The 26,348-nt window shown below is 41.6% G+C and overlaps 3 protein-coding genes across 3 annotated transcripts; 2 read left to right on the top strand and 1 right to left on the bottom strand.

The window, feature by feature from the left end:
* The first annotated feature begins 1,552 nt into the window (after nucleotides 1-1,552).
* On the top strand, nucleotides 1,553-9,289 carry LOC112566868. Its single transcript, XM_025243277.1, has 6 exons — nucleotides 1,553-2,039; nucleotides 4,643-4,957; nucleotides 6,710-7,072; nucleotides 7,260-7,331; nucleotides 7,888-7,990; nucleotides 8,272-9,289. Exons 1-6 carry the CDS (start codon nucleotides 1,979-1,981, stop codon nucleotides 8,438-8,440), a joined length of 1,083 nt encoding a protein of 360 aa, XP_025099062.1. The 5' UTR covers nucleotides 1,553-1,978; the 3' UTR covers nucleotides 8,441-9,289.
* A 4,158-nt stretch (nucleotides 9,290-13,447) lies between these two features.
* LOC112566665 (histamine H4 receptor-like) lies at nucleotides 13,448-14,675 on the top strand. Its single transcript, XM_025242962.1, is given in 2 exon segments — nucleotides 13,448-14,007; nucleotides 14,010-14,675. Coding segments are annotated over 2 exon segments (1,173 nt in total). The 5' UTR covers nucleotides 13,448-13,491; the 3' UTR covers nucleotides 14,667-14,675.
* Nucleotides 14,676-16,364: 1,689 nt separating this feature from the next.
* On the bottom strand, nucleotides 16,365-25,801 carry LOC112566521. The gene is made up of 13 exons (XM_025242739.1): nucleotides 25,629-25,801; nucleotides 25,092-25,260; nucleotides 24,844-24,902; nucleotides 23,998-24,130; nucleotides 23,732-23,784; nucleotides 22,442-22,559; nucleotides 22,174-22,226; nucleotides 20,159-20,276; nucleotides 19,898-19,950; nucleotides 18,725-18,842; nucleotides 18,470-18,522; nucleotides 17,932-18,049; nucleotides 16,365-17,338 (listed from the first exon to the last, which is right to left on the bottom strand). Exons 1-13 carry the CDS (start codon nucleotides 25,669-25,671, stop codon nucleotides 17,221-17,223), a joined length of 1,206 nt encoding a protein of 401 aa, XP_025098524.1. The 5' UTR covers nucleotides 25,672-25,801; the 3' UTR covers nucleotides 16,365-17,220.
* Between the last annotated feature and the right edge of the window lie 547 nt (nucleotides 25,802-26,348).

Genomic DNA, 26,348 nt, shown 5'->3' on the forward strand with positions numbered 1-26,348 from the left:
CAATAACAACAGACAGACCCAGGTTACACCAGTGTCTGGACCAGCATGAAGGAATTAATGTCAGAGGAAATGTCATGACTGCAGACATCCTTAGTCACAAACTAGTCAAGCTGCAGACATCCTTAGTCACAAGCTAGTCAAGCTACAGTCCATGCCATTTGCCGGAGGACTTCAGATCCTTGTCAAGAAGTTTTACTTGCATCGACTCGTTCTCATTCACACACACAAACACTTTTAATGCTATCATCCTGTTTATATGGCATGTAGGTAAGTATGATTAACCCTTTATGTGTCTGTTGTTATATCAGTTCCTTCAAGGATCTCTGAGGCACTCCTGTCCAAAAATTGTCAGGTTGAGCAGTGTTTGACACAGTAGCGCAGTAATTAGCTTGTCGACATAGTAAAGACTAATTATAGTTTGATTTCAATTGGGCTCCTTGGGTACAAAATTCCTGAAAATCAATTCACTCAATTCAGTCTAGGAAACAATTCTGAATTCCCGACCTCTAGCGCGAGTCTACGCGGACGAGGAAAGGGCCCTTGACCCCTGTGACCTGTTGCTTCCTGTCAGTCCTCACCCTACATCCTACTCTAAACTGTGCATCGTGTTTGTCTCTTGTCCTGGTTCATCTCACTGGCATTAACTGATTTGACTGATATCTTAATTTTACAGTCTGTTCTGGTCTTGACACTGGCAGATAGTATTCCTTTCAAATTCGATATGACTAAACTATTTTCACTCGCCAACCAACTTTTAGCCAACAAAAGCTGAAAAGAAAAACATCACGTGATTAAACCTGTGCTTGGTTAAGGACAGACAACCATATAGTATTAAAATATAAATTGTATGTGTATAATACTCATAATATAAACTAATGCTCATAGAGGAGAGTATGTACTCAGCATTGACTCAAAACCTAGGTCAGTGTTTAGTACATGAGAGAACAGAAAGATGGACGATGACAAAGGTGGTGTACAAAAGACAGATAGGTAACCGACAGCATCGACAGAAAAAGCTCGCTATAAAAAAAATCTACAAATGGACATCGGCATGACTGATAGAAAAGATGAGAGAGAGAGAGTGGCAGTAGGAGGACTGTGGTTAGTGGTTTGACTTCTCCCTCACATACACACACACATATACACACATTTATCTCTCCTATTTTCTCGTCTCCATTTATAGTGTGATGGTCACCACCGGCCTTAATGAACAGTTGCTTCAACCAGACTAATGGTCAGTGATGCTTGTCGTCATAGTTCCTGCAACACCCAAGTTTCAGACAAGCAAATGTTTGTTGTCGTGTAAACTTGACCCTGTTGTGAACTGGTGTAAGAGACCCACCTTCACACAGTCTACTCGACTTTTACATTGTGTACACACTTGGCTGTTTACTGATGGTTGTGTGACTTGTACACATCACGCATGCGCAGTCCACACCACGGAACATTAGATATAATTGTCATCGCTGTGAAAGTTTCTTCTAACGAATCAGCTACGAACGCATTGACTAACACAGTGACATGTCAATCCTATAAACCTATTTACTGAAGCAATGATGACAGAGAAAATTGTTGTTTAGTTACACATCCACACAGTCACAGTCACTCTCTCCTGCTTCGTGTGTCTGTACATCCGCGCGTGCGTGCGTGTGTGTGTGTGTGTGAGCGGACGTGCGTGAGTGCCCCACGTGTTCTAGTACAAGCACATCTCATACTAAATTAAAGCTGATAAAGCTGGAAGGCAAAGAGTTCTTCAAGAATTAGTCATCACTGGCATAGGAAAGGATGTTTCTGGATAATTAGCTTGTGTCACGACATTTAATCAGGAAAGTACTGTTGTGTAACAACTCCTAAACATTAAGTGTTGACACGTGGTGATGATGGTGGTGATGATGATAGTCCACTAGCCCGGAAGAAAGTCAGCTCATGACAGTCTGTCACTTCCACTCAAGTCAGTAAGAAGGTTGACACAGCGACCATGGCCAGCCTCGTGACAGTCTGTGTGTTCTTGTCATTGTCTTTGTTTTGCTGTGGACAGGGTAAGTGTCATGTTTATTTTCTTTTTAGTTAACAAGCTATAACTAAATTGGTGTTGTTGTTGGTGGTGTTGTTGTTGTTGTTGTTGTTGGTGGTGGTGGTGGTGGTGGTGGTGGTGGTGGTGGTGGTGGTGGTGGTTGGTGGTGGTGGTGGTGTGGTGGTGGTGGTGGTGTAAGCAAAACACCACAATAGATTAATGTACCTTAAAGAAGACTTCAGAATCGCCCTGGTGTGTGAAAGTAGTTGTAGGAGTTAGTGTGTGTTTGAATAACACCAGTGCTGGGAAAATATTAGTAGTCTCTGTCTGTGTGTGTGTGTGTGTGTGTGAATAATACCCATAGTGTGTAAATACTCGCACTATGGGTGTAGGAGTCCATCACACACTCGTGTACAGTAGTGCTAGTTACCGTCATTGGTCAGCGATATTAATTGTCATCTAAAGTTTGTGCCGACCACCTCTAGAAAGATAAGGATGCTGCACATCAAAGGTTCCATCACTGTTGTGTGCACTCTGTCTGATCAGTGGGCACTACAGAGATAATGATATTCTGTATGGAAAAACTCCATGACCTGTGTTGAGAGCGCTCAACTGGAAAGGTCATCAGGGCTTCTGCTAAGGCTAAATTCTTTGGGGTCCCAGGGACCCCTTCTTCAGATTTCTAAGGGGTCCCAGGCTAACTGTAAGGGGTCCCTTTACAATGTGAAAAAAAAATCAACAAATCAACATACTTTGTTCAACTGCCTTTCAGGCACACAAAGCACTGTAATGTCTAGTCAGAAACGGCGAGATTTCTGTGCCTAAAGAGTGTGCAAGCATCTGTGATGAGCTTATGCTCACTGTACTTGGGGTGCTCACTTTCTTTCCGTTTCTGAGACGATCATTCTAACCACGCTGTCAACGACATCTTGGAAATAAGTTAAATAAGCTGCACCTGGTGGTGGATGCGAGAGGATGTATGAAAGTATGGATGCCTCAGATGCCATCATTCAAGAGGAAGTTCTCGACCGTAACCTGGCAATTAATAGGTTAGTGAGAACTAGAGTTGTAAGAAACATCAACGAGAGGTGGCACATTGCTAAAAGCAGGGCCGTGCTTAGGGGCAGGAGGACGAGGCATCTGCCTAGGGCCCCGCGCTTTTGATTGATATGGTAACTAGGCATATCGAAAACCGTGTGATCGTGGCGTGAGGGCCCCGCACATACCCTTTGCCTCGGGCCCCGCGGGGGCTAAGAACAGGCCTGGCTAAAAGTATAAAAGTTGGGATGAAAAAAACTGGTGCAAGGTAGAAAAGCGAACCTCGGCATGGCGCCCTCAGCTCAGTGACATTCAGTGGATTCTGAATGTTACGTAAATCATGAGATGAAGGGGGATCGAAGGTGTTTGAAACTGAACAAATAAATTAAACGAGTTTCAGTTGCAAACTATATTTAGCAATTAAACGCCTTTCTCAGCCCACTAGTACTTGATGTAGGGTCTAAGAAAAGTGAGTAGTAATTGAAGACGACTGGCCGATGGCAGTCCGCACCTCGTGTACTCCTACCTTCCCTCGCACGGACGATACCCCTCATTTCTCCCCCGGTGGGAAGATATCGGCCTTTAGTGGAACTCTTCTTGGTAAGGGAAAACAAACTCAGTGCAAGGGAAGCTACTCTCGCCTTGCAGCAGACGACAACAATAGGTTGGTCTACGACAGACCTGGGCAAACGCCGGCCCGCGGGCCGGATCCGGCCCGCCTCCTGTCTCTGACCGGCCCGCCCACTGGCCCGCCCACTGGCCCGCCCACCAGTATATATACTATATATACAGTATTGGGTAAAACTGAGTTTACTATATTAGTCCGGCCCTCTAAAACCATCCCAGTTTCTCATGCGGCCCCTTGGGAAAATTAATTGCACACCCCTGGTCTACGATGTCAGACACTACACTTACCCAATTTTGTATCTGTTCTTCGCCCTAATTTGAAGGGGTCCCCTGGGACTCCATTGACGAAAATTGAAGGGGTCCTCTGAACTTTTAATGCGTACTGTACGCAATTTTTTGCGTAAGCAGAAGCCCTGGGTCATTAGCTCGAGGTCTAATGACAACTCGCCTCAGTCTCTCGGCTGCTAGTTGGCAGTAATAATTATATGTATCTATGTATCTATGTATGTATGTCTAAGTATATATTTGTCTGTGTATCTATTTGTCACTAACCTTTGACATTAGGCGGTAGGAGTTGTAACCTTTACCTTTAATATAAAATTGTAAATATAACTGTGTTACACGTGTAATATTTATTTTGTCTTTTGTCTGTCATTCCTCAAATGTAAGTTTGTAACCTGTGGCTTTCTAGGGATTGACACAAAATACACAGTGTCCTTACTTTGCTTTTCACACAATCAACTCAGTGTCTCACCACAGCTTCACCAGCCACTCGCCGGGAGTACAATAAGAACATAATACAACAATGTCATCACAATCAAGTCTTGTATGTAGTCATTTTAGCTTCTATTGCTTACTCTAACCCCAGGAACAACTGTTACACTTGAATACATGAAGTTTTAATGCTTGCTTTTATTTACCTGATATCTTAACATCTCGCCGTGTTGTTTATTTTGTGGGCAGAAAACTTACCCCAGTGTGCATCTTTAAATGAAGCAATACAGAGTAAAGCTGGAAAACAACTTCAGGTTCAGTATGTTTATTACAGTCCAGGAGGTCACTGCACTGACATGACCTGCTTGAAGGAACCAGGTCATGTCAACGATTCATGTATCTGTGAGGACGGGAGAAACAACAAGTGTTATCCAAGGCTTCTATCAAGCGCCGTTGATGATATGTACGATAATTGTGATGATAAAACATGCAATGTGTGGCAAGTGTTTACGTCGAATGTTAGACCACATGTTTCAATCTGTGTGGTCTACATGTACACTGATGGTGAGTATTGCACATGAGTGGTATTAACACTGACAAAGACCGAATATACAGCAGATCACCTGACTGGCTGCGAGGTCAGTTGATGAATTTAAACATCAGTTCATGTTGTAAATATCCTATGTCCAGACTGTCACCTAAATTTCCCAGTAAATCATTGAAGTAACACTTTCTTTATTTAAGTTTTTCCTCTCTCAGTTTTTTCTTTTCAAGACATGTATCATAACGATAAACAGTTTTATTTATATGTGTTTATGTTGGAAATAAAAGTTTTCGTTTTGTGCGGCTGATTGCAAAATGAGGAAAAGATTTTCCCTTCAGATATAATTTTGTGGTTCGTGTAAAAGGCAAAATTTACAAAACCATAAACATTTGCACACAGGCGTCTGCCGTCTACTTTGGCTTGTCTATATCACAAAGGAACAAAGAATGAATTAGTTGAAACAGTCACTCTTTATTAATATTAGCTACATCTTTCTGTGAGAGAGAGAGAGATACGACATCTCTAATGTCGATTGCTCATAGTCATTTTAACATGCATACTAGTCATACAAAGCAACATATTGAACAACAATCACATGTCCATTTTCATATAATATTATGTGACAATCAGACATTGAAATCTACACACACACTATTTAACTTGCATGTATCAGCTCTGTTATATTTCACATATTCCCGTCTATATAGGAGTGACCACTGTTACAGAAACATTAGCTAATCTCTACTCTAAGAAGTTCCTTCAATCTCATATTATTTGCTACATATTTTGCTAAGGAATGCAGTAACCCTCATTATTGAGAGATAAATACACTTCTATCCTTTGAATAGTCCGTCCCTTTGAAAGAGTTTATTCTTCTTCCTAAGAATTTCATATCATGGGGCTGATGAGCAGTAAATTCTCATCCTCTATGGTGGTTTTCCACAAACTGTGCAACCTGGTGAAATACTGTAGACGGATCCAACCATCTTATATTAGCATTCAGACCCAAGGTTGTTGTTTAGAAGTCTAGCTAAGGTGCTTCTATTCTACTATTGTTTATAATAGATAAATATTGTTCTTGAGTAAGCTGTCTTTAAATGATAGGAACCACTCGTATTTTGTGTCTTCCTCTATGTTTGAGTCTGTATTGTTTAAGGAAACATATGTGCGTGCATGTGAGAAAGATTATGTGAACGTGTTATGCTGTGTATGTGTGTGTTTTGTATGTGTGTGATTGAGTGTTTCTATATATGTGTATGATCGTGTGTGTATGCATTTTAATAATACCAGTATTGTAAAAATAGGAGTGTGTGTGTGTGTCGAAGCATATTACCTAGGCAACTGTGTCGATGTGTCCATGAGGTGTTGGCGATGGCACCAATGCCTCTACTCTACATTTTCCCAGACATTCTCAAGGAATATGTCTACTAGACGTTCACACCATAGAATGTCCCTGACCTCCAACAGGAAATGAAGCATAAAGTTCATCCGGTGAAAACTAGAGTTCATTGAAGCACATTATGTTACACAAGGTCCTTAAATCAATGATAAGAATTAAATCTTTGCACAGAGATGTAGGAAAATAACAAGACTTCGCAAATGGCCACACTTTGGTTATCTTTCTCTCTCTTTGTCTCTCTCTCTCTCCTTCGTACACACATACTTTCTTTCATTCTTTTGTTACCCTTTCCCCGCTGTACCCAGATACATTTCCATTACTCACGATTGTATTTAAGTAGGTAGAACATAACTTCTTGTGCTGTGTCTTACAGTAAGTGAAGCAGTCGACCCATGCCAGGAACTAAAGTCTCGGAGGTTCAGGAGTCCCGTGTCTCTAGTACCATCACGTGATGACACCACGTGTCACAGTCTGTGCTCCATCTCATCAGTGGACAAACCCCAAGACAGAAACAGCAGCGTCAAGATAGAGTGGAACTTTGTGGACAAGTCCGACAGGAACCAGGTAGAGTACAGGGTCATGAACAACATCACCAGAGACTCCAAGCCCTGGACATCAATGTCCAAGTATTATCACCGCAAAAAAGAATTTTCGCTGACTAACAGAAATCTCGAGATTCGCTTCAACTTGACTGACATGACGAGCATCAGGCGGCTGAGGATTTCTGTGGAATATGGTGGGTGTCTCGGCTTTTCTTCTCAGCCTTCCAAAGTCATTGTTGTTTACTTTTCAACGACACATTCTTCAAAACAGTGAGATAGGTCGACACTTTTAATAAAGCAATAACTAAACTATTAAAAGCTAATTTCTAGTGTAAACACATTTTCATTACAGTGCCAGATAAAAATAAATAACTTTTACAGATGCTGACATCATGGTGAGTTGTAATACCAGTGTCCCAGACATCACACCAACCTTGAACACCAGCATACCACGTGAGTTTTTCTTTCCTTAAATATAACTATCAATCGTGTCCTTTAAATGTTATTAGTTTTTGCTGATTTGCTTTCAATTTGTAAAAGTTTTGGTTACTACACATTGAATACTTTCCTTACTTGTTGATACTACTGTCCTTGTATTGTGCGTGTGTCCCGTTTGTAGCTGTATCTCAGTGTTTCTAAGCACCTAATCTTGATTTTACAAATAGCCTGTGAGCTATCAAACACTAACATTTATTTTCAGTAACCACACAGCATACCTGTAACCCCAAAATAAGAACACATTTGTTGCTTTGTTAAATGTACGGTATCTCTACATCTTTCTCATCTTAGGCGACCTCCACGGTTCATCCTTGCACTCGCTAAACGAATAATAATAATAATAATAATAATAATAATAATAATAATAATAATAATAATAATAATAATAATAATAATAATAAATAATAATAATAATAATAATAATAATAATAATAATAAATATAATAATGCATTTCTTCTATTGATGTCCCCGCATACTTATGTTCACGTGTTTGTTATTATTCTATTACAGGTGAAAATAAAACATTTCCTGTGATGTATGTTGTGGGTGCTGTTGTCGCGGTTGCTGCAATTACTCTTTCATCTGCTCTGATCATCGTCCTGTACAGAAGACAGTACGTAGTCTGTTGTACAGAAGTCAGTAACTATAGTCTTTATACAAAAGAAAGTGTGTATAGTTTTTTGTACTAAAGACCACATGGAGAGCCTTTTGTTGCTGAAGTCACACATCTTTAGCAAGCTAAATTGTTTCGTAAAGAAAAATCTGATTGCCAAATAATTTGTGGCTTTAATTTTTTTTAAACAAAGAAATGAACTAGTCAGCCACTTGCCTTACATACCTGTGTATGTAGACACCTGCTTACACGTGTCATGTGAGATGTGAATTGGTTTGCAGCAGGAGACTGAGAGCCACCCTGAGACCATCAGTGACGAGCCTGACAAACTCTCAGCAGGCTGCAGGGATGCACCAGGTCCACCTGCGGGCCCAACAATGCAAACAAGTCGAAGTCAGTATGCTCAGGTGGAAGGTGAACAAAATAACAAATTCAACAAGTGGATCCTGAACAAGCGAGAAAGAGTCACTATGAACAGGTGGAGCCTGAACGACCAAGAATAAGTCACTATGAACAAGTTGAGCCTGAACAAGCAAGAATAAGTCAATATGAACAAGTGGAGCCTGAACGACCAAGAATAAGTCAATATGAACAAGTGGAGCCTGAACGACCAAGAATAAGTCAATATGAACAAGTGGAGCCTGAACGACCAAGAATAAGTCAATATGAACAAGTGGAGCCTGAACGACCAAGAATAAGTCAATATGAACAAGTGGAGCCTGAACAAGCAATGACTCTCACGGCTGGAAGAGATAAAGACAGACTTTCCACTAAACACAAAGCAGGCGATACAACCATGTACCCGGGATCGAGAAACAGAAAGGCTGCTAAAGATGAGGCAGGTTACGATGTTGTACCTACTCCAGTTGACTTCGACTGCGTGGAATCTTCATCTTGCTCGTATGGACATTTGGGAAGAAAGCAGGCAACGGTCAGAGGTGACGAGAATGTGTATAACCACCCTGTGAACCAGGTGACAGGACAGAGTGTCCATAACAACGGCCAGGTGTCAGCACAGGGCGCTGAGGATTTTTACGATGAGCTACTCAGAGACCGGCGGATGGTTGTCATTGGCAACGTGTACGGCACCACAGGACTGATGGGAGCAGCACCAGACTGAGCAACAACAAGCTGTCCAGGAACAACAACAAGTTTACTGATATGAAATTCTGAAATTGTCAGTAACACACAAATAATATTTTGCACTAATTTTGGTTGTTAGGTTTTAAATGTTTAAGGGTATGTCTAATTTGTATGTAATATGACTTTTGTAAAATTGTACATAAAATAAGTAAAGCAGTGGCGTGCTGAGTTTACTGAGCAATGAGAAAAACAACAGTGTTCTGGGCTTCGTTGACTAGTACTACATCATTCAAGTTTCTCGTAGGACATTGTTAGTAAGGTGACACTTCTTGTAGTCATGGCGACCAACTGAGAAGCTGAGAAAAAATGACGGTACAGGTGAATATAGTCAATAAATAAATTTGTTATACTTTTCGTCCAGTAGGTAAAACTTCTTCAGTTTGTCAATACTTGGCGAGTAAACCCAGAGACACTACAAACCTCGTTTTAATAACAAACGGAAAAAAAACTAGTTTCCTCTTTAAAAATGCGGTGGAGACTGATTGTTCAAGAGGTATTACTGCTTACTGGCCATCACTGAGCTCCACATCTGGTGCACAGAAAGCGGTCATGGTTGAGCAAGGGTCTGCTTCCGGCTTAATTTATTATCTATCAACATTCCGCTACAGGCCACAGGAAGTAGGTGGAGCACGAGGACTGCACACTGCTTCCTTCTCGTGTTCGCGCCAAATACTCGAGGGCGTAGACCCGGAAGTAAGCGCTGCCGGTGACAGTTATCTCCCCTGCTCGCTGGTTACTCATCTTGGAAGAAGTACTCACTCGCTGTCGAGAATCGTGCGTAGTGTGCATGCACAGGCGAAGAACATGAGCCGCCAAAACAATTTGTTTCTAGGAAATCATACAGGATTAGTCACAGCTTGGAGTCGTGGGATTGAGGCCAGTGAACACTCCCCTTGCTCACCACTAAATGTACAAGAGTGCATCGGTCAAGAAAAATAAAAAGCTGCGAAACAAGAGGGTTGTGCTTTTTGTCTTCCATATCTGTGCCCAAAACACGTTGAACCACTTACATATCACGTGATTTAGATTATGGAACCTTTCGCATTTATTTTCCATCAAGTGTGTTTTCTACAGGATGCTGTTAGCTAGACACTTACCCATCCCTAGTATGAGTCCGTGAAGAACTAAGTAGCAAGTATCATTGTATGAAAACAGGACAAGTGTCCAGCGATGTCCCCGACAGTTGCACTCATGCACTGACAGCACCAGCTAGTTCATGGCAACACCATTTACTCCTTTCTGCGCTTTGATCCTGGTATTGTTTGTGACGAATTTACTTTAGGATGTGTACTTCTTAATAGCTTAGCTGTAAGTAGTAGGTAAGAATTAAAGTTTGTTGTTACAGGGAAGTCTTCTTGTTCGTCGTTGTTCGGTTGCTTTGTACATCCGCGCTTAGCGTTAATAAAACATCGCATAAGGCACTCGTCTTTTATTTCCGTTTGTTCGTGTTGTCTGTTCATCTGCTATGAAGTGTTGTAATCCCTAGTATCTGATCACGAGTGAGTCACGTGAGATTTCAGTGTTGAGGCAGACCGTCCAATGGTGGTTGTAGAGACCAAGGTCAGTGAGTGCGTCCTCCTGGTAACTGTGGACACAGGGCGCACCTTCATAACCACCCACCTCACACCACACTGACCATGCTCAGTATGTCACTACATTTTTAAAGGAAGGGACTAGAAATTTCTCAGCCATATTTAAATGCTTGAACAAAGGCATCGGGACGATTCCATTGAACAGAAGGGAGATAAGCAATCTAAACAGACGAGAGTGCGGAGATGTTATGTGTCGTGTTATTAAACTCCGCTTCATGAAACTCGTGATAGGGGTTGTTTTAGTTTGTTTGTTTGTTTTTGTTTGTTTTTCGTTGATTTTTTGGGGTTTTTTGTTTGTTTGTTTGTTGTTGTTTTTTTGGTTTTTTTTTTTAGGGGGGGGGGGGGGTTGGGGTTTTTTTTGTGCATTGGTTGAGGTTTATGTCCAGCACTTAGGGTGGATAGCATCGCGAGCCAGCCATATTCAGTCAACTCGTTTGTTCCTTTCACCTCTGAATTATAAATATTTCTGCATTTTAAATTGCTCATATAGGGTGTGTGTGTGCGTGTGTGTGTGTGAGAGACTGGTATCCGCACCTATGAGAACAGCATATGGTAAGACCACAACAGTTCACATGGCAGACTGAGCACTACTTTGTAGCAAGTGTTACTCACGCTCAGTGAGGTGTGAAGCGGCTGCCATGACGCACACAACAGGAAGACATGACAGCACAACACGGAATTAAACTTCCCTCTCTTTTTCTGTGTTTTTCCCGCTGAACCACAACTAAAGAGGAAGTGACGCAAGTCTAAGCTTAACATGTATACAGCTGCTGAAGATGTGGGCTTCCCAACTCACAATGTTCGTCATTTAGAAAGGGAGGAAAGAAAAACAATAAGGTATCACGGAAATAGTCATAGGGCTTAAAAGGCCACAAAATGCTGACCCCACCCCCTTTACTCTCCAGGGGTGAGGTGAGGGAGGACAATAGTATGAGATGGTGTGATATGGTGTGATATGGTATGATATGGATGCTGACTTATACTGTATATGAGAGGAGTGGAGACAGCACCGATGTGAATGGACTGATCAATGGATGGTGAGCTCCGTTCACGGCATACACTTTCTTATATTCCAAGTTTGGTATATCAATATCAACTTGTAATAAGACTGCACGAGACGCGTGGCTTGCGCGGTTTACCTGAAGACTGGGTGATTGAGGTTCCACTGATGGCTTTCAAGTGTTGAGGCGTGAAGGTGTTAGAGACATTAAAACTAAAAAGTCATAGAAGATGAGTTTTGTCAATAAACTGTACATGAAATTAGGACATGGAACTTCATTCTGTGTCTATTGATGGCACACCATGTGACAGTGTCACGATGCAGGCGTGGCAGCAGGTGGAGAATCCATATCGCGTTCTGCGACTACCTGCAGCTTGAGACGGTAACAACTCTGTGCACCTGACAGGTGTGGCTCCACCAAACTGGGTCAGTCTGGATTTCCTGTTGGTTGCTGCTAGAAAAGTGTTGACAAACTTGTTTAGTACTTCTATAAAATGCTCACCTGTTCTTTCAATCTTCTTGTGGGGGAGGGATAGGAAGTTGTCACAACCGATGGAATTCCAAGTCTGGTAAACTTTGTTCCATGGAAATACAACAGCTCGTGGTAATGCTGATTATAATTAAGGTTTGTGAAAACGACTGTTCCTCAACAATTATAGAAGGATGGTGGTAAAAATCTCGCTCAGCCAAGCTGGACTCGAACCTGCCGGGTACACTGACCATCGTGTGGCAAGTACAAGACCTCCAGTCCAGTGGTAGATACTTTCCATTCTGTGCAGGTGAGGCGGCGCTTGGCTCTCAGCACATTTTGACCTCTCACCTACAACCTGGGGTCAGACTGTACGAGAGTTTCTGTCTTCCTGTCTGCCCATCAAACCTGTGGTGCAGCGCTGGTGGTTTTGTGGCTGTGGTGGTCGCTGGTCACGATCGTGCTGTCGCCTTGTATTTTCCATCTTCGATCCACATTTCACAAGATCCGTGTTGCAGTGTGGAGACAGCAGATAAGGCTACGGCGCCGCGGGTGTCCTCATCAGAGGCTGTTCCTGTCTGCAGTACTCATAGTATCATAGAGGCTGTTGTAGTGCTTTGAGAATATTTATCACTGTAGTGTGCAGGGAGTGTGGTATGTATTCTGACTGTACTTTGTATTTCATGTGTAAACAGTTTACAAGCGCGCGTACATATATATAGAGAGAGAGAGCTTTGTTGCCTTTTGCATTTACTGGACTTGTTTTGGGTTTTTGTTTTTTTGTGTGTTGTTTTTTTGTTTTTTGTTTTTTTTTTGGGGGGGGTTCTTTTGTTTTGTTTTGTTGAGGTTTTTTGTTTGTTTGTTTTTTGTTTGTTTTTTTGTTGGTTTTTTTTGTGCAAAAGATACAACGCATGTGTATTTATACCATGCTTTTATCATTCTCCTATGTGTGCGCTATCTACAAACATACAGACTTATATACACATCTATACACACAATGTGAACATACATGTGTGCATATACTCTGTCTGTCTTTGTGTAAATGGGTATGTGACTGTGTGTGTGTGTGTGTGACTGTGTGTGTGTGTGAATGGGTGTAAGCTCGCTTCATTTTTTTTTTTTTTTTTGTTTCGTTAGCAATCAGTTTTTACTTTCTTGAAAAAATAATTTCAACTCCATTGAATTTTTCCTACGGTGTAAAACGCTATGAGTTTCATGTTTTTTTTCTTTTAGTTTCTCTCACTTTTCCTGGGGTCAGATATTTTCATGAGCAGAGGTCGTGTGGTACAGACACGCAATGACTAACGCGTTGTCAGCCCAGGACATGGCCACGTCCACCCCGAGTGTTGCAGCACCCAAACAGGAATCAGACGATGAGCTTGGGTGCATGTACCCGCCATGGCTGGTCGTCATCGTGCTGGTCGTCAGCGCTGTCATCGTGACGACGGCGGTGGGTAACGTCCTGGTCATTACGTCGTACGTCCGTGACGTGCGCGTGCGGCGTGACGTATACAGCCTGTACCTGTTACACCTGGCGCTGTGCGACCTGCTCGTCGCTGTGGTCAGCATGCCTCTCTACCTGGCCTCCACCGTGTGCCACCTCACCTGGCCCCTGGGGGCCGCCATGTGCAAGGTGTTCCTGTTGGAGGACTTCACCACCTGCACCATGAGCACCCTGGTGGTCGTGCTCATCTCCGCTGACCGACTTGCCCTCGTCCGCCTCGGTGCCCGCTACACCACGGTGCACACTCGGTGCCGTGCTTACGTCATGCTGGCCGTCTGCTGGGCAGCAGCCTTCCTCTTGTACTCGCCTGCCATCCTCCTGTGGGATGCCATCTCGGTGTCTCGGTGGACTCCCAACACGTCTGTGACACCGGGTTCTCCGCTAACTTCTACTTCACTCTTGTGACAGAAGTTCTCGCTTTCTCCGTGCCCTTCTCCCTTCTGACCATCATCAATGCCAAACTCCTATTTACCTTGAGGAACCGCAACAAGGTCAGGCATTCCGTGTCCAACGCCGCTACACGAAGCCGAGCAGGTCCTGGTCACCTAGGCAACGCCCTGCCATCAGTCTTTCAGGTCGGCGCTTTTCAGGAAAGTCAGGCTCCAAATGCCCCTACTTACCTGTCAACCAGATGCTGCTGCACCTGCACCAAGAAGTCCAGACCCAACTGGCTCCGGTCGACCAATCACGAGCAGCGACACAAAGGTAATAGAGTGGCCAGCATCTCTATTCTGCTGGTGGTGGCGCTGGCGATCTGCTGGCTGCCCTACTCCCTGGCCACCATCGTGAGGTCATCTTGTGGAGACTGTGTCAACACCTTCCTGTACGAGGTCTTCACCTGGATGCTGTGGCTCAAATCCTGTGTCAACCCATTCCTCTACGCTTTCATTTCTCCAAGGTTTCGAAGAAACAGTTTGCAGGTGCTTCTTGCAGTGCCACCTGTCAGGTTTCTGTTCAGGCGAAGGTAGGGCTTTGGTAGCAACTCAACTGTTCATTAATCTTCATTCTTGCAAGTTGTTAAAGGTACAGGCTACAGGTGCTGAGACTCTACACTACAGATGCTACTACCATTCTGCAGGCGTCTACAGTGGAGAAAGGAACAGCAGTGAAGCCATCATGGCTCCATGAAGACCATCTCCTCCAGGCTTTTGCTAGTGAAAGCAATTATCATCAGGGGCACTGGTATTTGAGTTATGGTGAGATATGGGGAGATGAACATGTAAATATAAAAATATAAAACTGATTGACTGGTGACAAGACTGTCAAGTCACTGTCATCATTGTTGATGAGACTTCAAGCTGTGAAATTCATTTTGGAGTAGAGACATATGTGAGAGAACATATGTGATGTTTTGAAACATTGTGAAATGTAGCACTTTCACACATCACCGGGTATGTGAAGCTTGTGTCGAGTGCAGTTGAACTTATTTTTGTAATAACTGACACGATGCTGCTGCTGTACACACTCTAGAGCATCTCTAATAAATAATAACTTTATTATTGCAACATATGATCAGTGCATATGTCCTTGCTACAGACACTATTTCTATCTCTAAATACACATTTTACAGGTGTTAGTCTTGCCCTCAGGTTTCTGTTTACTAAGACCTTGTCATTATCATGACGAAGACCTGATACCCGTCCTCCTTATTTTCTCTGTCAACATCGCCCCTATCTACATTATCACAAAGTCCAACACATTTTAATGCATTTTAATTATTCATTAGTTCTGAAATTCACCTGAATGTCCAAAAACCAGTCGTCGCGGTCATCTCACGATCCAGGCCATTTTTATCTTGTTTAATCTGTTTTCTCTGTTAATCTTGTTTGCGACAGCAACGTCTTTTTTATTTTATTTTTTTTTTTTTAGATGAAGAGCTGATAGAAACGGTCGAAGTATCGAACTGTTGAACACTAAACAGGACTGGGTACGAATATGAAGAGAGCAGGCTCACCGTGTACAGGACTTTTTTTTACTCTCCGAATCATCTTCTTCTTTGTCTCTTTTCATCTTTCTATCTTTCCTCTATTCCTCCACCCTTCTCTCTCTCTCTCTTTCCACTAGTCTTCTCTTTTTGAGATTAGACTGATGAAAGAGATGAAAAGTTTCTCTTATTAGTCTTAGTCAAAATAACTACACCTTATCTTCCCTGTCCTCATGAGTGCTGCTCTTTAAAAATAGTCCCGACTAGAAATATCATCTGACTGTCAATCATTTTTCCTCCTGTTCTTCTGTCTTTCTTTGCGTTTATACAAATTGCTCAGCTTTGCTAACGGGAGTGATAGTTTCCAGAGTGGTGCAAGGACAAGTGCACTTTGAACTCACTGTTTTCACAGACGATGCTCGCACCCGAGGCCTGCCCAGCAAAACAACCGGACTTCTGTGTCCATTGAAGACAACACATTAGTGTCTAACATTGCTTTGAGTGGTGAACGAGCTTTATCCACCATTGCTCACGTTTTGCAATTTTGTTTACTAACAACATTTTGTCAATATTGTCAAAGTCATTATTTTCTTCTCTTCTTCTTTCGCTGCTGCTGTTGGTGTGGTCGCATGTTGCTGGCGCTGCTGCCAGACTACAGGGACGTTACAACTACACACCTTGCAACACTTCCATCCTCAAGATGAGTTCTTCAGGAAGAAAAGCCTTTTAATTCTGTCATTGGCACTTTTAATGCACATATTGCACAAAATTACAGCAATTGTAACGATTTTCATGTTTTGTTCAAACTTTTATCTAGATTTTTTGAAACATGACATGCTGCTGTCGGCTTCTTTCATGTTAGCATTTAATAATAAGTTGTTGACATGGTCTGCCTGTTGTATTTAATAATCTGCAACTTGGGACTAAATTGCATGGTCATCAGGAAAGTGTCAGCTTTGTCATGTGTAAAGTGTGTTTGTGCGCATGCGAGAGGAATATGCATGTGTGTTAGATTGTGTGTACAATATGTTCAGCAAACACTCAGACTTCTGTCCGTGTCTCGCGCCTTTCATGTGGCCGCAAAACAACTCTGTGGGCATCACAAACACGGAATTCAGAAGTCAAAAAGCACAATTCAGACAAGACTTAGCATATGACTGTGAGTAAAATAATAGACGAGCCATGTAAGAATCACTACAGTTGGATGCTTCCCAGCATTCTCCAATACAGTATATTTTGGGGAAACCCGTCACTGTTTGCGTTGTTGTTCCCATCAATCATGCACATCTAGTGAACTATCCTTCTTGTTCTCCCCAATCACATATATATATAGTAATACATCAGATTGTTTTCCCCAATCACAGATATAAAGTGACACATCATGGCCTCTCAATGCCAGTCATGTTGTCACTACTTTATGAGAAGACAGAAGGTACAAAAGAAGGTAACATTACCACGATCAGTAAACAAGAGGACTGTTGAATCATCATCCACTAACTGTGGACACTATACCTGATCAGTGGAGATTGTTCGCTCGCTCTGTGTATGTGTGTGTGTGTGAGAGAGAGAGAGGCCAGGAGTAGGTGAAGGAGGATGGTTCACTTCATCATGCCCCCAGCAATGACACACACAGCAATGACAGTGACAACATCAAACGTTGACAGCAGGAGGGAGGTTGCGGCGCTGGAGTCACAGCTCCTTGCTGTTGCATGTTCACTAAAAACAAACCACAAGACAGAAAGCTTGAGGTTGTTCATCAGATGGGGACAAGACAGGAAATCACCTTGTACAGGACTTCACAACCTCATACAAACTTACTGAGATACTTACATCTAATTTAAGCAATAATTAAGGACTGGTAGATGAATACGTGGCCTTGACTGGGCTCCTAACCTTTTGACAGAATTACTTGCATCAAACTGTGTTGGACAGGTGGCTGTGGGGTCAATGTATGACGCGTGACCTGACGCTCTAACGTTTCAACAAAATAAATTTTAATTTTTTTTTTAAAGACAACAGTAAACATTGCCCTTAACCCTAATTAAGAACTAATTTTTATGCATTCTATTGTTGTTTCTTTCTCTTCTGGTGCCATCTAGGGCTGGTATTAATTCTGAAGATCTCCTAGTCGTCCGCTAGCTAATCTGAAGATCTGTCCTTCTACTACATCAAAATGATACTGGGATTGCTATTACTATTAGTAGTAGTAGTAGTATTCGGTTGGGGGGTCTAAAAATCGGCATAAGAAGGTTGAGGTGATCATTGGGACTAAAACAAAGAGGGAAGATTGATAAGCAGGACACACTCACTGACACACGGCTTTGAGCGCGCTGCACGTGCCGAAAACCATGGTGCCGTTGGTCAAGCAGAAGGGGAGAAGGTCGTGAGGACAGCTGTTGGTGGCGTTGTAGTTGACACAAGCATCTTCTGATGAAAGGCAAATCAGGAACAGTGTGTTTATACAGACGACACAGTCACAAGCTGATCCACTTTCTAAATGAGTCTTTCAATTATTTTTTTTTTGGTCTTTCAGCTTTCTCTTTGCCTACCATTCGCAGCACACTAGAGGACCAACATGCAATGGAAGGTGCAAACACAGATGAAACAAGTAATTGAGAAAATAATTTCAATAGTAAGAAATTTGTATTTGATGAATAGCGCACTGAATGGCTTTATTTACAACAAACTTAAGAAGCAATGAGATAATTCGCTCTTGCAAAAGGATCCATCCGACATTTGTCCAGCGGTACAAGTTGTTAAAACATCAGTTACTTTGTTTAATAAAATCTCTGTTACACACTTTTTTAAAATACAAGTTAGTTATGAGTATTAGTTTCAGAATCTTACTTGTGGTTTCCCCTGGACACAGCAGTCCCGTCTGGTCAATGGAAGCGTGTTCACTGAAAGTCATAGACATCGTGTCAGAAAATATTGAGATTTTATTATCGAACATTGTACAGTCAAACTACAATGACAACGACACGGATGCTGGTGTTGAACCACAATAAGAGTTCGGTAGTTTGCGAGAGGTCTAGCTTTTACTTAAAGACAAAGACTGTAGTCTAGAGAAGAAAGATGGGGGACGATAAGCAAGACACTCACCGACACACGGCCTGGAGCGCGCTGCACGTGCCGAAGACCCTCGTGCCGTTGGACAAGCAGAAGGGGAGAAGGTCGTGAGTACAGCGGCCGGTGGCGATGTAGCTGACACAAGGATCTTCTGAAGATGATAAAAATCAGAAGCAGTGTGTTTATACAGACGACACCATCACAACCTGATCCACTTTGTAATTTTTCTTGAAATTATTCTGCCTTCTCTTCCATCTTTTTCTCTTCTGCTTTTCGTACATAACACGCAGGGGAAGACCATCAGGGGACAGAAAGTGTAAACTGATTTAAAACAAGGATTAGAGAAGATAATATCAAGAGTGAACAATATTCGCAGACTATTCTCAGAAAAAGTGTGAATGATATAAAAACTCTTGTGAACTACAAAATCCAATCACTTTATTGATTAAAAAATTTTAAAAAATAGCAATAAATACAAAATTTGTAAAGCGCATGCTCACACTCCTAAGGAGGAAGGTCTTAGCGCTTAAAAACAAGAATGAAACATGGACAGCATACGAGGGACAGGAAAACAAATAACACATGAACTGTAAAAGAATAAACAACAGTACTAAACGAAGAATAAAATCAAATACAGAAAAATACCGGGTATACAGATATACACCTGGTGTCTGTCTTCAAATAATATAGGTGTGGGGAAGAAAGGTAGGCAAACAAAGTGTAACAAAGACAGACAGACCAGAGCTGTTTCACCTAAATACAGTCTACAGTGTAGGAGACACACGAGAACCACCGGGTGCAAGTGAGCGGGTATCTCATGTGTAACTAGAAGATGGCCGAGCTCAAACGAGTACACAAAGAGAAATACAAACAAACATGCAAAGAGCAATGTGACTGAGCTCTTACATTAGAGAATACTTTCCAACAACAGCTTTGGTCGTAAAGTTAATATATTCTCTTTACATTAAACAACTTATTGTCTTGTTTGCATGTGTTCTGCTTAGTGTAAGAGGGTGTCTGTATAGTTCAATATACATCTTATACAGCATTACTAATAGTTTTAGCCATCATCTTTCTGTAATTATAAGTTAATTTAACATCACAAAGTAGATATATATATGTGTGTGCTGCTTAATACTCGATGTTCTCACTCTTCATGTAGTACGATAAATGACTGAGGTCCGTTACATTAATACAAAATCTTACCTGTATTTTCACCTGGACACAGGTGTCCCGTCTGGTCAATGTGAGCGTGTTCACTGAAAGTCATACACATCGTGTTAGGTGGATTAAAATATATTGAGATTGTATGCGCATTGTACAGTCCAACTACAATGACACCGATAGGACAGTACTGGGATGCCCCTGTTCAGCCTTAATAAATATTTTGGTAGGCAGCTAATGAACTAGCAATAAATTAAAGACAAAGACTGAAGAAATATGGCAGACGATGAGCAGGACACTCACTGACACACGGCTTTGAGTAGACTGCACGTGCCGAAGACCATGGTGCCGTTGGTCAAGCAGTGGGGTATCAGGTCGTGAGTACAGCGGCCAGATGCGTTGTAGCTGACACAGTCACTCTCTGACAAAGACATTCAGGAAATTTGTTTTCAAATAGAGGACAAAATCCCTAACCGTCATTTTTTCCTTAAAATTATTCTTCTTTGCGTCCCAACGCTTTCTCTACTAACATTCGTAAGACACAGGAGAAGTAACATGTGATAGAACGTGCAAACTGAGATATAACAAGGATTTGAAAGGAAGCTCAAGAGTAAGCAAATAGGTAATTAGTAAGCAAATAAATACACTTTTTCAGGTACTTTTTCAGCTCGAACTAGTCTGAATGATGTGAAAGACTTGTGTAAACTACAAAATCCAGTTATACTGCTTATTAAAATACCAGTTACAAAGCAATACACCTGTGGTCTCTCTTGAAATAAATATAGGTGTGGGGGAGAAAGGTAGACAAACAAACGTGTGATAAAGGCAGACAGACCAACACTTTCCCACCTAAATAAAGTCTAAAGCTCAGGAGACCCAAACACCGTGTGATAGTGAACGGGAATCTAAGTGTGACTAATCTTTATTGACGAGGATAACAGAGTAAGCAAAAGTTATATTTCCGATTTGATAGCCCTTCTTAGAACGCTTGGGCTGTCGGTGGTGCAATGGTGAGCGCCTGTCACCAATATTGTGAAGATTGTTTGTTCTGGGTTCAGCTCTCGTCTCGGGCACGCTGTTCTTTCTCTGCATGTGGCATCTGTTTACAGGGCTGGTTGCTATGCCCTGATATAGCCTTAATTGCTGGCTCGGAGTCAAACACCACCTCCCATGCCACCCCCTTCTTTGAAGGCTAACAAGAGGCATTATCAAAGCACCAGTAGCATAATCTCACAGGGTGGAAGCGTAATCAAAGGTCTACTAAATATAGGTTGTGTAGAACAGTTGCCGAGATTGTTTAATTCTTGAGAGGAGAAAGGTTTTCCGTGCTGTAGTTTTGCTTATGGTTAGGATGTGTTGGGACCAACACAAATTGTTGTCAACACCTAGAATTGTACAGCTTTGGACTTCTGATACTTGTTGGGTACTTAGATGGATTTTAGGAAATGGGGCGGTGAGGTTTTGTCTCTTGTGCTGTGTTGTTATGAGCATAACTTCTGTTTTGAGGAGGTTGAGTGTCATGTAGTTTAGTTCCGTCCAGGACTGAAGCTCATCAGCACTTTGTTGTAAGAGATCCACTAGACTGACTAGAGGTTCAGTTTGTTTGAGACATGAATGTATTGTTGTGTCGTCTGCAAACACTTCGCATGATTGGAAGATATGAAGGGTAAATGTCGTTTATGTAGACCGAGAACAGTAAAGAACCCAAGAGCTAGCCTTGTGGAACACCATATTTCACTCAAACGGGATCCGACATTTGGTTTTTCAAGACGACTTACAGTTCTGTTCGAGAGAAAGTATTTAATGAATAGAATGAAGAAGTTGATAGGGTTTAAAGTTCGAATTTTGTATAAGCAGGCCATCATCAGTGATGTCAAAAGCTTTTGCAAAGTCTATAAATATTTTTACGGCCTGTAACTGGTCTAGCACAAAAAGTTAAACAAAAAGAAATGCAAACAAACAGGCAAAAAGCAGTCTGAAGCGTTTATGGATGAAGCATGGGATGTAACTGCAATATTAGATTAGATAATACATTCCAACAACAACATAGGCCGTAAAGTCGCTGTGTTCTCTTTACATTAAACAACTTATTCTCTTGTTTGCATGAGCTCTTGTTCAGGGTGTCTGTATATTTCAATATGCATCTTATACAGCATTAACCCCTAATAGTTTTATCCTTCATCTTTATGTAATTATAAGTTAATTTAAGATGACATGTTATATGTGTGTGCGTGTGTAGAGCTTAATACTCGATTTCACTCTTCATGAAGCGTGATAAATGACTGACAGAGGTCCGTTACATCAATGCAAAACCTTACCTGTATTTTCCCCTGAACACAGGTGTCCCGTATTGTCAATGTGAGCGTGTTCACTGAAAGTCATAGACATCGTGTTAGGTGGCTTAAAATATATTGAGATTTTATTCGCAAACATTGTACAGTCAAACTACAATGACAACACGACAGTACTGGATGCCCCTGTTCAGCCTTAATAAATATTTTGGTAAGCAACTAATGAACTAGCAATAAATTAAAGACAAAGACTGTAGAGAAGAAAGATGGCAGACTATAAGCAGGACACACTCACTGACACACGGCCTGGAGCGCGCTGCACGTGCCCAAGACTACGGTGCCGTTGGTCAAACAGAAGGGGAGAAGATCTTGAGTACAGTGGCCGGTGGCAGTGTAGCTGACACAAGGATCTCCTGAAGATGATAAAAATCAGGAACAATGTGTTTATCCAAACGACACAATCACAATCTGATCCACTTCGTTATTTTTCTTCAAATTACTGTGCCTTGTCTTCCACCTGAAGTTTTTCTTGAAATAAGTATAGGTGTGGGGAAGAAAGGTGGGCAAGCAAACGTGTAATAAAGACAGACAGACCAAAGCTGTTTCACCTAAATACAGTCTACAGTGTAGGAGACACAAGAAAACCACCGGGTGCAAGTGGACGGGTATCTCATGTATAACTAGAAACTGGCCCAGCACAAACGGGTACACAAAGAGAAATACAAACAAACATGCAAAGAGCAATGTGACTGAGCTCTTAACAGCGGTACACGGACGTTTCGCCGCCGGACGTTTCGGAGTCGGACGTTTCGGCGCGGGGCACTTCATTTCGGCATTTCACGCGGACCTTTAGCCGAAGTCAAGTGTGTGACGCCCCTTAGCTCACACATTTCTCTCGCCATTGTATCAATGTATCAGTGAATTCTCTCTCACTATCCCTCCTCATGTGAACCGTTAGCTCACACATTTCTCTCGCCATTGTATCAATGTTTTTTCTCAAAGCTGTTGCTCATAATCTGTGACAATCAAAGTGAACTGTCTGTGAAGTCTGTGTGTAAAATTTGTTTGAAATAAAGAATTATTGTGCAATCTAGTAGTTACTTTCATTCTTTGAGAAGTAAGCTCTCTCTCTCTCTGACATAATGCGGCGAAACGCCGGTTGGCAAAACGTCAGCACACGCTTAACAGCGTCGTAAAGTTAATACGTTCTCTTTTTTTTATTCAGCAACTCATTGTCTTGTTTGCATGCGTTCTTGTTAGTTTAAGTGTTGCATGTATCTTATACAACATTAATGTCTACTAGTTTTATCTATCATCTTCCAGTAATTATCAGTAACTTTAAGATCACAAATGTCCTCCTCAAATCACAAAGAATATTTGTAGTTCATTTTTTGTTCTGAATAAACTAAAGTAAACATTGTTACATTCGTTAATAGAGGAGGATTATGTGCCTTCTACTTGTGATTTGTATTTGTTTGTGTGTGTGGGTTTTTTTCTGGTGCTCAGTGGTTACTCAATGGTTTCCCTCTTCATGAAGCGTGATAAATGACAGACTGCGGTCCGTTACATGAATACAGAATCTTACCTGTAGTTACCCCTGGACACAGGTGTCCCGTCTGGTCAATGTGAGCGTATTCACTGAAAGTCATAGACATCGTGTCAGGTGGATTACAGAATATTGAGATTTTATTCGCAAACATTGTACAGTCAAACTAATGACAACGACACGACAATACTGGATGCTCGCGTTGAACCACATTAAATACTGTGGTAGCTGAAAGTACTAGCAATAAATTAAAGACAAAGACTGTAGAGGAGAAAGATTGGGGACGATGAGCAGGACACACTCACTGACACACGGCCTTGAGCGCGCTGCACGTGCCGTAGACCCTCGTGCCGTTGGTCAAGCAGATGGGGAACAGGTCGTGAGTACAGCGGCTGGTCTCGTTGTAGATACAACAGTCAAGATGTATTTGGGGGTATGCTGTGTGAGTGAAAAAGAAGCAGGGTATGATTTACAAAACAGTTGTCCTGGTCCATTCTCTTTCCTCTCTCTATATATATATAGTTCACTTATTTCTTTCTTCTCAGGTATTCAATCAGTCCTCTCAACGCAATGACTGGATTAAAAAGTGTGTAGACGCTGTCACAAACTGACATTTAGAGACAATTAGACACAAAAAGAATTCCACTACTGGCAAAGAGAATCAGCGGGGAGGGGCGGGAGACAAGACAGCAACATGTATACCAATACCGAGTCTAGCATCCAGAAAAGCACGATCACTGTATGGAATCACATCCAAATAATTAAAAATGAAGTATTTTCTGATTCTTTTACAAAGTGATGTATACTGAGGTGACTAACTCGTTATTTTTCTCGTCTGTGTGGGAAAAAATACAGTCTCTGTCCACTGTGTAACAGTGGAATACAATTATTCAAGAATATCGCATATTGCATGTATGCATCATCATCATCATAAGAGAATCGACACATCACTGTTCCGTGGCTGATGACGGTAAAGGAGGACGATGAAGATGATAATGATGTGGAGGGAGTGGTTAACCAGTACTAAAGAATGTCTGATCTTTCGAAACACGGTCCAGCTACACCAGTCCAGGAGCTACTGTCTGTATAAACATCTCAGTCTTGTCAACTATGGGCAACTAGTGTTCACAGCTTTAGTCAAAGAACCTGACCTGCAGTTGTCGCTGTGGGGTCACAAGCCTGATTCGTGTTGTCAAGAAAAGCATGCTCCCTGCAAAATAAACACTGTACTGTGATAAAGATAACGAGGACGATAAAGATTATGTTGTTTATTTACTCAAAGGATGAGACAAAGTCAACAATTCGCGTGCATTACCTTAACACTACCCGGACTATTTTGAGAGAGAACATTCAAACTAAATGTATTTTTTGAGTGTTGTAATGACATAAAGCCACTTACACACAGACTGCTCGCTTGGCCTCACATGACCCGCTGACCTTTGTGCCGTTAGTCAGGCAGAAAGGTGTTAAGTCTGGATTGCAGAGATTGGGGTTGAAGTTGTCACAGTCAAAGACAGTGGCATCGGTGTTGCACGCTGCTTGTACCTCCACCCCACACATCACTGTGTCTTTTGCGAAAGAAATAATAAATAGAAGAATAAACAGTGTCAACCTCTTCATTGCCTCCTTAGTTATTTTTATTTTTAATTTTATTGACAAGCAACAACGAAGTTTCAACTTCACGTATTTATAAATTACTTTCCTCAAGGGATTTAAAGTTCTTTTAAAGACAACTCATTGATTTATTTGTATGCTTGTTTTTATTTATTTCCACTAATAGTGGGTGAAAGATGGCAGAAGTTGTATGCATCAGTGTGCATAGATAGAAATGTCGTATTAGACGGTTAATACAGACAGAAGACAATCTTTGTCGTGTTTCAGAATGTTCTACAATAGAATGTAACTGAAAGCTACAAAAGCAAGTACATGTACTTACACAGCAGCACGAGGCCAGATGCGATGTACCCGGGTCTTGTCATCCTCGTGTCTGTGCAGCCAGCAGTGAATTCAAAGTATAAAAAGACACTGGCAGTGCTCTACACACAACTTTATAGTCTCGTGACAGACAAACATAAACATCGTCTGTACCAGTCCGTACACCCAGGCGCCCATCTCATCACACGGGGAATTAGAGTAAGAACAATAAATTATGTGGCCAGTAAAACTCCACTCGGCGATCTTCATTTCACTCAGTCATACTTTCTAGCTGCAAAAGGTGGGAGCATGTAAGGGTTAATATTCATATTTCTGACGAGAAAAAATTTTTGGAATAAATAATTTATCAAAATTGTAAAATAGTACAAATCATGGTTGCCCTGGTACAATAATAATTCCTTGGTGTTATTTTATTATACCTTAACTACTAGCTTTTTACCCTGTTTGTTTGTTTGATTAATTTATTGTTTGTTTGTTTGTTTGTTTGTTTGTTTGTTTGTTTGTTTGTTTGTTTGTTTGTTTGTTTGTTTGTTTGTTTGTTTGTGTCCTCCTTACACCCCGCACCTCAATCATTGAGTTGATGTCGAGGGTAAAGGCTGAGTAGCTCCAATATCAAGGATAATCAGCGCCAAAAAAATTTACACAGGGTTAAGGAAACTAATAAAATGGATTGCATGCCTTGGAGATCAGGCAGAAATAATTACAAAACTACTTTGTCACC

Source organism: Pomacea canaliculata, linkage group LG6 (assembly GCF_003073045.1).
Source record: "Pomacea canaliculata isolate SZHN2017 linkage group LG6, ASM307304v1, whole genome shotgun sequence".
NCBI classification, from domain to species: domain Eukaryota; kingdom Metazoa; phylum Mollusca; class Gastropoda; order Architaenioglossa; family Ampullariidae; genus Pomacea; species Pomacea canaliculata.